The following is a 16,264-nucleotide window of genomic DNA, read 5'->3' as shown; positions in this document are numbered from 1 at the left end:
GAAATTGTAAATATGAACAAGGCAATTGTAGAAATAGCCTCATTCACTTCGGCTAATTTTCTGTGGTCTATGGTGAAATGATCAACATGTAAATTACGGACATTGATGAAGCTTCGCTTGTTATAAACGTTCTGTAGCTCTTGTAGGCGAGTTGACTCCTAATGAATAGAATTATTGTGGTGTATTGAGTTTTATTGACGAAGCAATAGAATCTAGATATAATGAGGTATAGAGAAAGACGGAAATGCTTGTTGGTCTTGATAACAGTTATTTAGTCATCTTCCTTCCAGCCTTGCCATATAATATAATATGACATATCATCAAACATGTGTAATAGACTTGATAGAGAGCTTATATAATAGCTCCTTAAACGTCACTACAGTACTGCATTATTATTAAACATGTGTAATAGTCATGAAACACTAGATTAGAACAAGTTACATCTCTGTAAAACTAGAAAAACTACCATCTATTTGAAACCTGTTAATTTTAATTATCTGTTTAAACTAGCACCTTCTACCCAACGGGGACATCTCACTGTGCCCCCTGCTATTGTTCTCATGGGGGGATTAATCAAGCAAGGGGATTATCAAATACAATGGTGTTAAAAGTATAGTCTGTTTTTTTAAACTACTAGGTTTAAACTAATTAACAACTTTATTCACAATAAATTTCATAAAAGTAACAACAAATACATGTATCAAACATAAATCATAACCCTACTAAATGTGATATGGCGTCAGTATATTCAATTGCACTTTTTACTCCAGTTTGATTTTTAGATCATTAATAGATTATTCTACTCTTTTATATTTTCGTCTTTTAGGGGGCAATGGTCCCCCGGTATCCGACTATTGTATTTTCAGTAAAAGTCTGCTGGTGCTATTGGGTTTCGTATTTTTTACTCTGTACTTATACCCCAAATTAACTAAATTTTGACCTCCTTGAGAATTAGGAATAAACCCTATGCGAACTTGAGCCATTTTAAAAGATATAATGTAATTGGGGGTGACAACTATCCTTATATAATGATAGTGAGTTTCTAATCATATATTTGATTGATTTATGAGTACTGTCTGAATGAAAGGTAGGTGAATAATATTTAAGATACTCGTTAACCAATGACACGTGAACTTAACTTATATATTTTAATCATTAAAATAATTAAATTTTAACTAAGTGAACAGTACTAAAAGGGATACAGTCTATAATCCTTTGTTTACTTAAATTTTCACACCACTACCCTATAACACCAGTTGATTGGGGGGTACAGTGAGATTAAACCTACCCAACAGCTATATTGGCTTCTGACATTCTGGCTCCAATCATGGTTTGTGACAGGTATTGTTCATCAGGCAGGTTATGCTTACTCTTAATTGGACTGGCCTGGTCGCTAATTAATTCCTGTTGCATACTTTATTTTTGGCAGATTTATGTGTTCCCTAACTTTTGTCAATTTGTTTGAGTAGATTCTTAGCATTTTTTGAAAACTTTACCAAATTTTTCAAATTGGGCTGTCAAAAGATGATGTATTGTAATAAAGGTTTTCTGCAATAAATGTTGCATTGATACTTTCTCTTTGTTTTTATTAATTGTACTGAAACAATTGTAACGAAATGAAATGGGGTTTAATCTCCTACTTTTCTGCATTGACTACACTAATGCAGATGGGCTTACAATGCACTGTGCTATAAGGGATATGCCATACATTGTGCTATAAGGGATATGCCATGCAGTGTGCTACAAAGGATATGCCATACCATACAATGTGCTATAAGGGATATGCCATACATTGTGATATAAGGGATATGTCATACAGTGTGCTATAAGGGATATATGCCATACAGTGTGCTATAAGGGATATACCATGCAGTGTGCTAGGTCATATCAGGAATAACATATGGTTCAATTTTATTTCCACAATTCGCCTGCACGTAGAGGTCTTTTGGAGTGGGAAGAAACCAGAGGACCCAGAGAAAACCAACAAGGTTGGACAGGCAACCCTACTCCTTGTCGCGTACAACCGGGGAATCAAAACCACGCCAGTTGACTCAATAACAGTTATTATGATACAGCGCACACACGCTAACCATTCGGCCATCCAACCCCCTGTCTGCTAAGGGATATTTTGATGCCCTGTAGTGTGTTATAAGGGATATTTTGATGCCATGCAGTGTGCTATAAGGGATATTTTGGTTGGACAGCAGCATTTCCAACTAATTTTCATTTAATTCCAAATGTCCAGGGTTCTTTTACATCCTGCACATAGGATAGAAAAACCGGTATTATATTGAACTTTTAGTTTTGTATTTTATGGTATCATTCAAAATTCTAATTCCAAAATTTAAAAACAAACGTACCGGGCGCCGGTACATAAATATGGGCAAAAGTGTTAACAATATTTTACAATATGTATTACAACACATCTGGTTGTCTCGGCAACTCGCAATACGATCTTGGGCTGCAATACAAAGCCCTAATTTCAATCTGATTAAAATACAGATCTATATTTCATTTTTTTATACTTTCGATGGCCTCTACTACATAAAGATCTGACCAGTTGTAATGGTAGGTCTCAACAGAGGTCATACGAGTGGCTTTTGACCCTATGATGTTTAACATGTTAGACATTTGATTAACCAATCAGCATTGATGTTTCTAGTGAGTTACCCACAGTTCCATGCAACTCACACCAAAAACTTGCCATAATTAACAGACCGTTTCATTGGCTAATCCCTCGCATCAACTAAGATGCGGGTTATATAAATACTCTTCCAGATCCTAGTGTAGTAAAGACAAATAAAACTAAATTTTGAACTATAAAAACGAAACGAAATAGGATCTGTGTTTTAAACAGATTGCCCTAATTTCAAATGGCGAGCTAGACAAACATTTTAAAACTGTGATTAGAAGAAACTAACTTATGCATCAATGGGTAATCAAACTGTCCATATTTCAGATTTCATCCACAGTGTTAGTCATTAGCCAGTTTTTTTGTTCGTATTTTTTTCATTTTTGTAACAGACTTGTTTAAAACAAAGAAGTGTTTATAAATATTTAACATTGTGCATGTATGTGTCATATCAGTGACAAAGAACTACACAGAACAAAGATTTCATACCATAATTTCACCTCTTCATTTACAATCCCCAAAGTATCAATTGAAACAGCCAAAAGAATTACTTCTGGAACAATTACAAATACCTCTTGACAATGATTTACATTAATATTTATAATCTTTGTGTCACATATCATGTCAAAAAATAGGCAACTTGCAAACAAAATTCAATTACTGTGTAACTTAATATGTTTATTGAGACTCAGTAAAACACACTTGTCAAATTAACTGCCTGTAATAACCAAACCAGAATATCATCAGTCGCATTATTACCCTGGCTGTTAAACCCAGTTAGCCATCTTTTTTAAGTTAGCAAAACACATTATTTTAATTTTCCAAAGCAGTAATTATGCAATTATCTTTAATTTATTTAATATTTATATTTATTGTAGTGTGATAATGTTTTTTGATGATGTAGTTTAAATCATTTATGAGTTTGTGTAACAATATTAAATGTAAAATCCTACAAATTTCCAGCTGTTGATACAGATATTAAAAACATTTTCAGTTAAAGAAGATAATATAAAATTTATTAACACAATTTATTGAATCCATTACCATTTGTGTAACTATTTGATAGAAATTAATCAAGTATTTCTCATAAACAAGTAAATGTATATTTAAGATTTGATGATGTTTTCAATAGAATAAAGAGCTTCTTGTTAATGTGTCATTATTATCGTGATATAGCCATTTTGAAAATAGATTCTACAGTTATTCAAACTATCAAGTTACAATCCATCATTAGTGTGAAATCTAAGAGTACCATATAAATTTAGGATTAATTAATAAAAACTACTTCTCTTTTTAAAATTACTTTTTTAAATATACATGTCCTTGTTAAGGATGCATTCTGCTAGTGGTAAATCTACCTAATTTTTTTTTCCTGGCTTCAAATGTTAAATTATTATTTCGAAATTTATTCAAATGACAAGGTCATTTCAGGACTAACATATGGTTTAATTTTATTTCAATAATTCGTTTGCGCGTAGGGGTCTTTAGCAGTGGGAGGAAACCGGAGGACCCTGAGAAAACCCATGAGGTTGGACAGGCGACCGACCCTACTCCTTGTCACGTACAACCGGGGATTCGAAACAACGCCAGTTGACTCAATGACAGACTTTATGATACAGCGTGCACACGCTAACCATTCAGCCATCGAACCCTCCTTCAAATGACAAGGACACAATCAACTCTCTAGTTCATTGGATGGATGATATATTGAATGGATAAGACCACTGGTGCATATAAATATAATCGGTTAAAATTAAAATGGATGTCATTCAATAAAAGGACTTAAAATCAAGAATTTTGTTTATCATCATGGCAATGGTCTTCTCCCAAAATACAAGTATTAGCCTCAAGATTATTTCTGAGAGAGAGAATGAAATGGGGTTTAACGTCCACTTGACACAAACTTGGTCATTTCGGGACTAACACATGGTTCAATTTTATTTCAATAATTCGCTTGCGCGTAGGGGTCTTTAGCAGTGGGAGGAAACCAGAGGACCTGGAGAAAACCCACGAGGTTGGATTTCTGTGAAGAGAATAGCTAAATTACTTACCTTTATTACCGATGGTGGCTCAGTTAATCTGTTGCTTAAAGATGAGAAATTTGAAGTCATTTGTTGAAGGCGGGTTGTATATGGTTTATCTTTAACTTGATAATGCGCTGGTCCGGGGATTTCTGTGTCTTCTTTCTTATTCAAGACTTGAATACGAGCAGATGTAGTACCAAATACTCCCCTTCTTGTACTCTGTAGATACGCCTTTCTCATGCTTTCTGATCCCATACCTGCTATATTATAACTTCCTGGACCTAAAATAGCATTATACATAAAAAGTTTATAATGATAAGCTCCAAAAACTATTCTTATCTAGTTTACGTATTCTAGAAAAAATAAAATTCAAGATAAAATTCTCTCTTTTTTTGTTATCAGTAAAGATTTCTGATCATCTTAAAATATTTAGCCATATCTGAAGAAAACATTAACAAATGATGATTTAACACTCTAGCTGGAAGAATTTCACCAAATTTGATGAGACTTTCTGGATTGCAAACTAGAATTGAGTCATGATGATATGAATATGAATAGTTCACATTTGAATTAGATGACATTAATTTCAAATTTGAAGCACACTATTGATAGCATTTAAATTTAGATAAAGTTAAACTAAAAGTAGCGTTTAAAGATGCATATGTAAGATTTAGATAAAGAGTTGGCCGTTCTTGCTACAATAGTTCAAAATTTAAGTCAAATTACTTTATTCTGGGTGAAGTTATGACTGTTTGAAGATGTAGGGTATATCATTTATTATAGTAGCAACAGTACTTAACAACCGAGGCTAAGCTTTGATAGTCCATTTTATCGTTAAATTTTTATAACTCCCATTTAAATTTTGTCACACCGATGATCTAGAGCAGTGATTCTCAGCCAGATCTTCCTAAGTGTGCCGTGAAATTTTGAACGGCACTCTAAGAAAATGCAAAAAACCATGTGATCCAAATTGTGTATTCACTGGTGTCTACTGATAAGCTGGGTTTGTCTTTATTTAATTTTAGTCATTCTATGTGTTTATGACTAGTCTCTGTCTACGGTTGTATGCCGTCTAACCTACCATGTTTTTATTTTGCAAATTTCAAATACATTTCATATATATTTAGCCAGGTGTGTCGCTATTTTTTCATGTGTTCCAAGGTGTGTCGTTGGCAAAAAAAGGTTGAGAACCACTGATCTAGAGAGTTGATTATAGACTTGTCATGTTCATAGATGTCTAAATATTAGTTTATATAACATTTGAAGCGAAAATAAAGACTTGCAAAAGGCAGATTTAGCTCTTACATAATGCATCTTTATTGTATAGGGTGGTTAAGCTTATCAAAAGAATTTACCTGGTATTTTTCGTATGTGATGTTCATTATTAAAGCGGCTTGATGTCTGTGAAAATGGACTTCTTTTTAACCCTGTGACTCGACGCAAACTCTCTAAAGCAGTTCTTGGATCATTATAAGTTCCTGGCGCTGGAACTGCTTTTTTTATAGGTTGAAATCTCTACAGAAAAGACAGAATGTGTGCAAACATTTCTAAATATGAATCATTATGATTTGAAAATAATTTCTTGAAATACGTAATAGAGAGGAGAATATTTAAATTACTCTGCCTGATTGTTATAAACTGGGATAGGAGAGAATCATTGATATAGGCCATACCTGTTTCTCAAACGATTTCAATTATTGAGAGAGAGAGAGAGATAGAAATGGGGTTTAACCTCCGCTCGACACAAACTAGGTCATTTCTGGACTAACATATGGTTCAATTTTATTTCAATAATTCACTTGTGCATAGGGGTCTTTAGCAGTGGGAGGAAACCAGAGAACCCGGAGAAAACCCACGATGTTGGACAGGCGACCCTACTCCTTGAATAAAATATTGTTTAAAAAAAAAATTACCGGTGGCTCACCTTGGATTGAGATAAAAATGGTGGATGTTCAACTTCTATACCTTCAGTATTAACTTTAGCAGGTAATGGATCAAACTGACCTTTAATATCATATTTACCTGGACCAGGAACAGACTGAACAAAAAATAAATAATAGAAAAATAGTCTTAATTTGAGTTGTAAAGTAAATTCAATCTTAAACACAGATATATAGTATATAAGAATATAATAAAATTTCCAACAGTATTTGGATTTAATTCATGTTAAACGAAACACCAAGTCAAATCTGACTATTAAAAGGCCCAATACTCCAAAGCAAATAGAGACTTTCAACAAACCATAGATACAAAATTAAAGTGTCCCCCAGGCAAAGAAAAAACACCACCGACATTACGAATGATGGCTATCATGTTATGAGGACCAGGGGCAAATAAATAACTGCATAAAATTTATGGCCATTATTTTAGAGTCTGTAATAGTTTTTGGTGGTATGGATGGAAACATTGCAAAATATCCTTATACGACTCTGAATTTTAATAGGTTTCCTTAAATCCAGCTAATTTTTAAAAAAAAAAGTCTGCACAGTGTTTACATGGATTATTGTCAGACTACTCTACAGATATGATCAATGACAATTATACTCCCAATGAAGGATGGGTGTCTAAAACTCTAAGTTATTGTCATTTAAGTTCACACAGCTACGTTCTACTGAATCTACAGCCATCTTTATTTCTTTGTAATTCATTTGTTGAACATCAAGATCAAGATGATATTTAACTATCTTTTTGTTTTAATCATTATAAATTATATCCTTAAACATACATTATGCAAGAGCTAAATTTACCTATTTCAGGTCTTTCTTTTGGCCTGAAATGTTATCTAAATGATTAATTAGTTAACTTATCCAAACCATAATCAACTTTCAATGTCATCGCTAGCCTGCGATATTTACTGGATTAGGATCCGATTTGCTGCTCAACTTTCATTCATGATTTAATCATGAAATGGATAATCAACTGTTTTTTTGACTGAAATTTTCAGCAAATTCCTGTAACATTATCTAGTTTTTAACTATTATAGTGAGAACTGCCAGCTCTTTATATAATCTCTCATGAAGTATCTTTAAATAAAGAAAAGGTTTATAACTAGCCTTCTGTCGCATTCTTACCCTTTTCTCTTCTTCTAAAGTTACAACTTCATGATATCTTGGTATTCGTGCATCGTAGCGTTTGGTTTCTTCTTCGTGCATATTTGTGTTTTCTGCTTTTACTAAGGGTTCAATATAAGGGTCATAATCTCCTGGTCCAGGTCCATTCTTCCCATGAAAATCACTTCTTTTGGATGACATTTTCCCAAAATGAACACCTTTATACTGCTTAACTGTTCTGGTGTCCGACTGAAAAGGCAAAAAAATATTCTTTTACATTATATTTATTTTGGCAACGTCAGAAATGGCAAAACTTTGATAAGATTACAAAATTGATTTCAAATGTTAGTTTAATGCTATCCAATTTGTTTTTAAAAAATCAACTGGATTTAATTTTTAGCTCCTCCAATAATTCGGTTAGAAATTGTTTCACTCATCAACATATCAATACATTAAAATTCAAATGAGAAATTGGTTGGAACAGAAAAATGGAAAAACTTGTACTTTTACAAGAAAAATTGTAATTTGTTCCCCCCCCCCCCCGATTCAAATGGGGTGTGTATCATGAGGCCTGTCATTGAGTCAACTGGCGTGGTTTCGAATCACAGGTTGTACGTGACAAGGAGTAGGGTTGCCTGTCCAACCTCGTGGGTTTTCTCCGGGTCCTCCGGTTTCCTCCAACTGCTAAAGACCCCTACGCGCAAGAGAATTATTGAAATAAAATTAAACCATATGTTAGTCCTGAAATGACCTAGTCTGTGTCCAGTGGACGTTAAACCCCATATCCCTTCTCTCTCTCAAATGGGGTGGAGTGGGTCAAGTGATCTAACGTGTGCACGTTAGATCATAAGGTACTGTCATTGAGTCAAGTGGTGTGGTTTCGATACCAAGTCTGTATGTTACAAAGAGTCACCTGTCTAACGTAATAATTGAATTTTGGAAATAAAATTGTACCAAATGTTAAAACTAGTTCCAAAATAACATAGTTTGTGTCAAGTGGAAGTCAAATCCCCATTTCTCCCACACACTACCTATTTAAATGAGGTCAATAGCAAAAAAAAGTTAAAAAAATAAATCTCACACTTGTCATTAAAACCTTGTCACCAAAATAAACAAATTAAAAATCTTATTGAGTCATAGTTCCATTACCATGGCACCATATATCTTAACATAATATCATCAAGACAATATGATTGAAAATATTAAATTAATTTTTGATAAAAATCCATCCCTGCATCATTTATCATGATTATTATCATATTACTGGCACTTGTAAACAATGGTAATTACTCTAGGGATGCTCAAGACAAAACAAGTCCACATGATATATTAGAGCTACAGTAATCCTTTTAGATCTTGGAAAAGCAATTTCAATTCCGCAAAATGACCAAAGCTGCCCAGCAGAAGTATAAATCATAAAAAACAACAAAGGATTTCAACTAACTAGAAATATTAAAGCAGAAGATTAGGAGCAATGGCATTAATTGTTACTTTACAAAGTGTGTTGAGGTTGTGTTATGTTTCTTCAATTTCATTTCTTTGTTCTGCGTCTTGCTTCTCTATCGGTCATAATATCTACCCAATCAAAGCCATTTTTACTTGTAAAACCTGTTCATCATGTCTCTTATAGGCCTTTTATTCCACTTGAATAACCGCTCCTAATTATTTCAAGATAAGATGGGCGACCAGCATGCCCTGTCAAATGTGCCGTGACTAAAACATTGTTCCAATTACACAGAGCACTTAATATTTCTTTTGTTCGTTTGCTGGTGTTAGGTTTGTCTCTCAAATAAATTCACTCATTTTTACTTCTGCACAAAAAAAATATTTTTAAGTAGTACTAGAAATGATCAAGTCTAATGAAGCACTTAAAGACCATAATGCTAATTATTTTAGAATGATAAGAGACAGGCTTAGTGAATTTCGACAAACCTTATACTACTCATGATACCTTTAAAGTGATCCTATTTAATTACATGTAATTATCAAATTAGTTCAAAGATCTCCTGTCAAATCCATAATATTTAGTCTAATTCACAATGGAGTCACTGTAAGTCTGTCTATTGCTTATGGAATAATATAAATATACAACTTTTGATCAGTATTAGAATTACAATTTGATATATCTTATGTATAGGTCACAAAGCAATGGAAGACAATTACTGTTTATTACTGAGCGACATTTCGACTGGGTGTCTATCTATCAATCAGTAATAAACATTAATTGTATTACACAGAATCATGACGTGTTTTCTGTTCCATTGTTCTTTTTAACTCATGGATATGCTGTATGCACACATTTTGCTTTTCAAATTTTGAAACTTTGAAAGTAAATTCAACATCGGTAATCTGGATTATTAATAGGTCACATAACAAATCTTTTTATGGCTATAAAAAGTTACACTGATTGGTGAATACAAAAAGACAATGTAGATATCTGGTTAAAATACAGATCTCTCTATTTCTTTTTCGTTTTTTTTTTTTATACTTTTGATGACCTAAACTATATAAAGATCTGACCGGTTGTACTGGGAGGTTGCGCAGGTGTCATACAAGTGGCTTTTGACCCTATGACGTCAGAAATTAATTAATCAATCAGCGTTGACGTTTCTAGACGTTTACCCACAGTTCTGTGCAAAGCACGCCAAGGATTCACGGTAACAGACCGTTTTATTGGCTAATTCCTCACATCAACTAGAACACCTGTTATATAACAACTCTTCCAGATCATGGTGTTTTGAAGACAAGTAAAATGAAATTTTGAACTATAAAAAAAACGAAACGAAATAGGATCTGTGTTTTAATCAGATTGGATATCTATGTAGGGAGACTTTAAAAGTATTCTCGGTATGAAGATTTGTTCTATCAACCTAGTTCACTGAAAAGAAATTGGTTCAGATACTTACATGATCTAATTTATAAAATGCTGGTCCTATTGAAACATCTCTTTCTGGTGCATCCTGCTTTTTTAAACTACCATCATCACAATCTTCATAACCATAAGCTTGTCCAGGACAGGGTATTGATGGTGCCTCAGGTTTACGATGGTATTTTATTCTACATGTATTCTGCATATTTAATAAAGTATATATTTATAACAGGTCAACATTTTGATAATAAATACCAAACTATTTTTTATTCATTATTCATATCATATAAATAAGCTTATAGATCTAAATACAAACAAAACTATAGGAATATAAAACTGGTAAAATGAACACATACTTTATATTTTTGTTTCAATATCTGGATAAATATTTGAGAAAAATTTGCCAGCTTATGTAAAAACCAAAGTAAAATGAAAGATGTTATCTGGTGTTCCAGAATGTGTAAGTAACCAAATGGTTAAAATACTTACAGGATCTCTACTAGCTGCTGGAGCTGATTTAGATTGTAGAGTAAAGTCAGATGAAGCATGTACATTGTAACTTCCTGGACCAGGTGTTTCTTTTAAAATATCATCAAATCTTTTACCTTTATTAGCTACAGTTGATCCACCCTATATAAATTCAAAAATTGTATAAAACTGAATTATGAAAGTTAAGATGATATGTCAGAAACAATAAACAGGGAACATCATGAATTAGAGATCAATTTAGAACAGATATTGTACATGTATTAAAGGGAAATAATGCTGAAACACTTTGATCGATAACCTTTATTTATACGGTTAAACAAACATTATGCAAGAGCTAAATCTGCCTATTGCAGGTCTTTCTTTAGGCCTGAAATGTTATCTAAATTATTAATTAGACATTAATTAACTTATCCAGACCATAATCAACTCTCGATGGCATCGCTAGCCTGCGATCTTTATTGGATTAGGTTCCGATTTCCTGTGGGTATTCCACTAGAAATATCAACGCTGATTGGTTAGTCAGATGTCTGACGTCATAGGTAAAAAGCCGGCTGGATGACCCCTGAAACGACCTCCCATTCCAACTGGTCAGATATTCATGCAGTAGAGGCCATCGAAAGTATAAAACAACGAAACGAAATATAGATCTATATTTTAATCAGATTGTATGTCCATATGACTGAAAATTTATCCCAAAATGGCAATAAACCTATTCAGAGATTCTTCTATCTGTGTTTATACTTTTAATGTTGGACTTCAGATGCCCAAACTTACGATAGGATTAATCAATTTTAATAATTTCTTGACCAATATACTTTTTGGCAAAATTACCTTGACAACACTTTGTGAAGCATGCAGGTCATAATGGCCTGGACCGGGTGCTGCTACCACTTGATCATTAACATTTAAAAATGTTTCTCGTGATGTCATAGACAAAAACGGTGCATACCCATCTGAAGAAGACAATTATTATAATTATCACAATGCTCTACAAAAGTAAAAGAGTGTCCTTTATTTATCATTGGGGTTTTCTTGGCCATTGTGTCATGCAAATATTTAGAATTTTTACTTAGTCTAGGTAACATTCTCATAATCCATAACACCAATTTATATAAGGATTTTCAATCCCTGCATTGGCCGAGAAAGTTCATCGCGATTTTCCGACGTGGTTTCCCCTTGTCAGTGATGCAGGACGGAGGGCCTGACAATGACAGCTGTCTGGTCCTTCGGATGATACGAAAAACCGAGGTCCCATGTTAACATTGGAATGCACGTAAAAGATCCCTTGGCAGTTGGAATTCGATATAAGAGTAGGCGATAGTGCCGCTGCTCAGGCAAAATTTCCCTCATAGCACACTGTATGGCATATGCCCGTCTTCATTAGCCCTATAGGAGCAGAACAGTAGGACGTTAAACCCCATTTCATTTCATTTATATAAGGATTCCTTATAAAATGAGAACATGATTTTGTGTGGTCTCATGAATTTGTTTACTTTTAAAGGCTCAATACCACTCTTGTTGTAACTGAATAATATGTCCCAATCTTTATTCTGGGCAACAAATTGTACTATTTTAGAATATTTCAATTAATTGATGATACAAATTTCATCTTAACACACCTTATTTAAAAAATTTGAAAAATTCAACATAATGGTTTGAAACGTCTAATGTAAACCTTTTCAAATGAAACTTCGATTTAAAAATATTTTCGAACCCTCTGGACAAGTAAAATAGGATGTAATGGATAATTTACACAACAGGTAGGACACTTAAACATCTAGTACTTAGATAGAGATATTATTTATTTTCTGGAGCTTTCAAGCCAGCAAGAGTGTTATTGTCCCTTTAATAGTGTTAAATAATAAAATACCAAATTTTAATTAGGCTCTGTTAAGAATCCCCTTGTGTCTATTTTTAGATCACCAGACTATTTTGATGGAGAGAAATTTCAAAAGGAGTTTGAAAGGTGGCACAAGGGAGATAACCCCATTCTACGAAAGTTCTCTAAGGGTAATTTTGTCTGCCAGGTTGTTACTTTTCCCAAATTTTCGTTGGCCTCAAGGCTCGTCACCACAGACTGAGTAACATCTGGCCAGGTCTTGCTCCAAAGCGTAGACCATTAAGAAACACAAATTTGAATTAGCAAACTAAAACTAGTAAACATGTAACCATTTGCCATGCTGGTGTATCTCAATTTTGCAATAAATTACCTGCATTTAATCTTGTGTGTGGTAGTCTGTTGGAATCATATGTTCCTGGTCCTACAACTGCTGGGGTACTTCCGCAGAGGGTACCAATAACTCTCTCTGCTCTATCATACATTTTCTCATTAATCGAAAGAACTATAGGGCCTATCTGCTAATCTTGAAATAAATAAAACGAAAAACACACTGTAAGTTTCTGTCTAACAATTTATATTCTTCAACCTGAATAGGCCTACCTACTTCTTTCTGACAGCTTATAATTTATTGTTGTTGACAATCATCCTGGCAAAATAATTTGTGCACACCATACCAATTCCTTGTCTTTGAGATGCCCTATTTGAAGACTATGTGCCATGTGGCAGTCAAACAAGTACTAATTTGGGGTGTTAGTTATTCACAGTAATTGTAAATGATGAATTAAACAAGTAAATTTAAACTAATTCTGCCATATTTTGATTAAGTCAAGCGAGATAATCTGTGATTAATTGACAGATCTGTGATAAAAAGTAAAACTGGATGAAAAATGTGAACTCTAATCAGCTTTAAGACTCTATAATGGTACCTGACTACCGTAACGGTAAGGGTTTCTGAGTTTGTAAAATCTTGCCGGTCAAGAAATATTTTCGTAAAAATTCCTTCATCGGAATTCGCAGGAAACAATTCCACAATCCCAGGAAACAATGCACAGCATTATGGCATTCATATAATAAATTAGATCAATCTTTTTGATTAGGTCTGTCAGTACTGAAACACTTAATCTTGTTGATTAATGCATGATCGAGAGACTGTCAAATTTAGGGTGCCCTTACAAGAAGTAAGGTACTGACACAACTGTGAATTAACAGAGCTTTTGAGCTGAGCCTGCGATGTGGTACAGAATGGTACCCCAGGTAGGCCTACTTGTCTGTAGTACTAGCACTGTTACCAACAACAATCCCTTTAGAAATAGTAACCCTTTTCAATTGATCTTTTTACAAGCTTACTTATGTGGTTAGCGAGATAGTTCCTTTTGGAAGTTTTGTCTCTGGTTCTGATAGGACGAAGTTCTCTAATCGTCCTTATAACTTATATCGATGCAATAAAACATTATTCATGAAAATACCGCTCTATCCCATTCGGTCCGTTCAGAGACCCTTCCAAAAGGAAATTTAAGCGAGACTGATCTCATACACTAATGTTGTTTTCTACACATCGAGTTGGTCGAGGAAATGGTTAGTCCTTTTGTTCCTGGAACAAGTTCCTGGAAGACTTTCCTGACATCATGTGACGTGTTGTTATGTGTTAGATAATTGAAATGTTTGCTAATGACCAGGGCCCTGTTTCACGAAATTTTAACTAAAGATAAAATCCAAATTTTAGTAGATACTTCAATTTTGATTGGCTAAGCACTAAAAATAAAATCAATCTAATATTATCCAATCAAATTACTAAAATTTGGATTTTATCTATTCTTATCTTAGTTAAAATTTCGTGAAACAGGCCCCAGAACGGCACCCCCCAAGTTCCGAATGTAATATTGACATTACTTATTAACAATGAAACAATAACTACTTATATAGGCTAGAGCCTAGTAGTAGCAGTAGGCCTACTCAGTGATAATTTAATAGTTAGGGGCCTAGTACTGGTTAGTACTAGTACTCAGTAGTAGCCCTCCTTGTCATATTTCTGCATAAACAAGCATTAAAAATAAAGCAAAATTGCAATTTGTAAACAAGCTGTGGAGACAATTGTAGCTGTTACTCCTATATTTTTACATAATATATCTACTTACGTACTGTACAAAAGCTTTAAGAAGTTGAAAAACAACGAATTTTCAATTTATTTACATATTATTACCAGTAATAATAGAGCGACAGCAAACTAACGTCCATTCTAAAAGGCGTCCTAGTTACCATGGTAAACATGGAGGACACTCAAACGCAACTCTAGATTTAGCCTCTGTTACCCAGACCTTCGCTGTGTTCGGCCATGAGCCTGCACAATTGTCAATATTCGAATATTAACCATACATGAAATAAAATGGGGTTTAAACGCCTTATTAGGGAATATTTGCCCGGACAACGGCCAACTTTCCTTCGTATGAATATTCCACCTGCCAAATATTCTTCAAATACGTACGCGACAACAGATTTTTGTACAATCCGAACGACTATAGACACTGTAGTAGCAGAACTTCAAATCAAAATTATAAAAATAGCAGAAATAACCAGCAACAAACAGTTAGCTTAACTCCAGAGACATGAAAGTTGAAAAAAATAATAACAGGAGAGACTGGGCCTCCAAATACCTATAGCCAAATTATGTTTTAGATAACACTTAAGAACTGTAAATAACATGGACAGTTTTAAACGCATTTATAAAAGAAGAACATATTAAATATTTAAAAAAAAAACCGTTATTTTAAAGTTATGGAATTTTATTCCTCTAACTAAGGGGTTGTTACATAATTGGAATATACACAGGGTGTGACTTTTCATCGCCGACGACCGACGACAGTTTTTTTTAACACGCCGACGCCAAATTAAGAACAACCTTCATTAAGAATTAATATATTTAATAGCATACATAAACAATTAAATATACAATTATTATGATCATCGCATCACAAAAATAGAAAGTACATAAACATATCATATCGGCAGATAACTAAATATGTAAAATATAAATAAATGTATTATTGTATTTTCCTGCTGGGAAATATATCATTTTTTTATCGAGATTGTTATTACTATGTCGTGATAAACAGCTTCTCGATGGTCATCAGCGGTAAAAAGTCATAACGATATACACATACACAGAAGAAGGGATGGAGAATTTGTTATAGGGCTTTACAACCTGATAAATATACTTTTGCACGTTTTGATGTATGCAGATTTCATACCTTCAGAATTTTGACACTATTTCGACATATATTAATAATATATTGGAAACTCGATCCGTGGTGAGATAATTTTGGCGTCGACAAATGAGGTTTAATGTCCACTTGACAAAGCAAA

At 33.6% G+C, this 16,264-nt stretch overlaps 1 protein-coding gene across 3 annotated transcripts in view; it reads right to left on the bottom strand.

Moving 5' to 3' along the window:
- Window positions 1–15,161, bottom strand: part of LOC126810890 (sperm-tail PG-rich repeat-containing protein 2) — a 32,754-nt gene extending 17,593 nt beyond the window's left edge. Inside the window, exons 1-9 of one of the 3 annotated variants that reach the window (XM_050536217.2) lie at window positions 15,044–15,161; window positions 13,275–13,427; window positions 11,896–12,017; window positions 11,065–11,205; window positions 10,613–10,774; window positions 7,728–7,955; window positions 6,581–6,694; window positions 6,012–6,171; window positions 4,684–4,937 (exon numbers count right to left, since the gene is read on the bottom strand). In XM_050536217.2, the coding sequence (XP_050392174.2) occupies window positions 4,684–4,937; window positions 6,012–6,171; window positions 6,581–6,694; window positions 7,728–7,955; window positions 10,613–10,774; window positions 11,065–11,205; window positions 11,896–12,017; window positions 13,275–13,386 (1,293 nt within the window). In that variant the 5' untranslated portion in view covers window positions 13,387–13,427; window positions 15,044–15,161. Of the gene's footprint in view, window positions 1–4,683; window positions 4,938–6,011; window positions 6,172–6,580; window positions 6,695–7,727; window positions 7,956–10,612; window positions 10,775–11,064; window positions 11,206–11,895; window positions 12,018–13,274; window positions 13,428–15,039 lie in introns of all 3 variants that reach the window. The other 2 variants (XM_050536216.2, XM_050536219.2) reach the window with 2 other exon arrangements.
- Window positions 15,162–16,264: the final 1,103 nt, after the last annotated feature.

The sequence above is a fragment of the Patella vulgata genome, chromosome 2, assembly GCF_932274485.2.
Source record: "Patella vulgata chromosome 2, xgPatVulg1.2, whole genome shotgun sequence".
NCBI classification, from domain to species: Eukaryota; Metazoa; Mollusca; class Gastropoda; family Patellidae; genus Patella; species Patella vulgata.
This window is presented reverse-complemented; position numbering and strand designations above follow the sequence as displayed.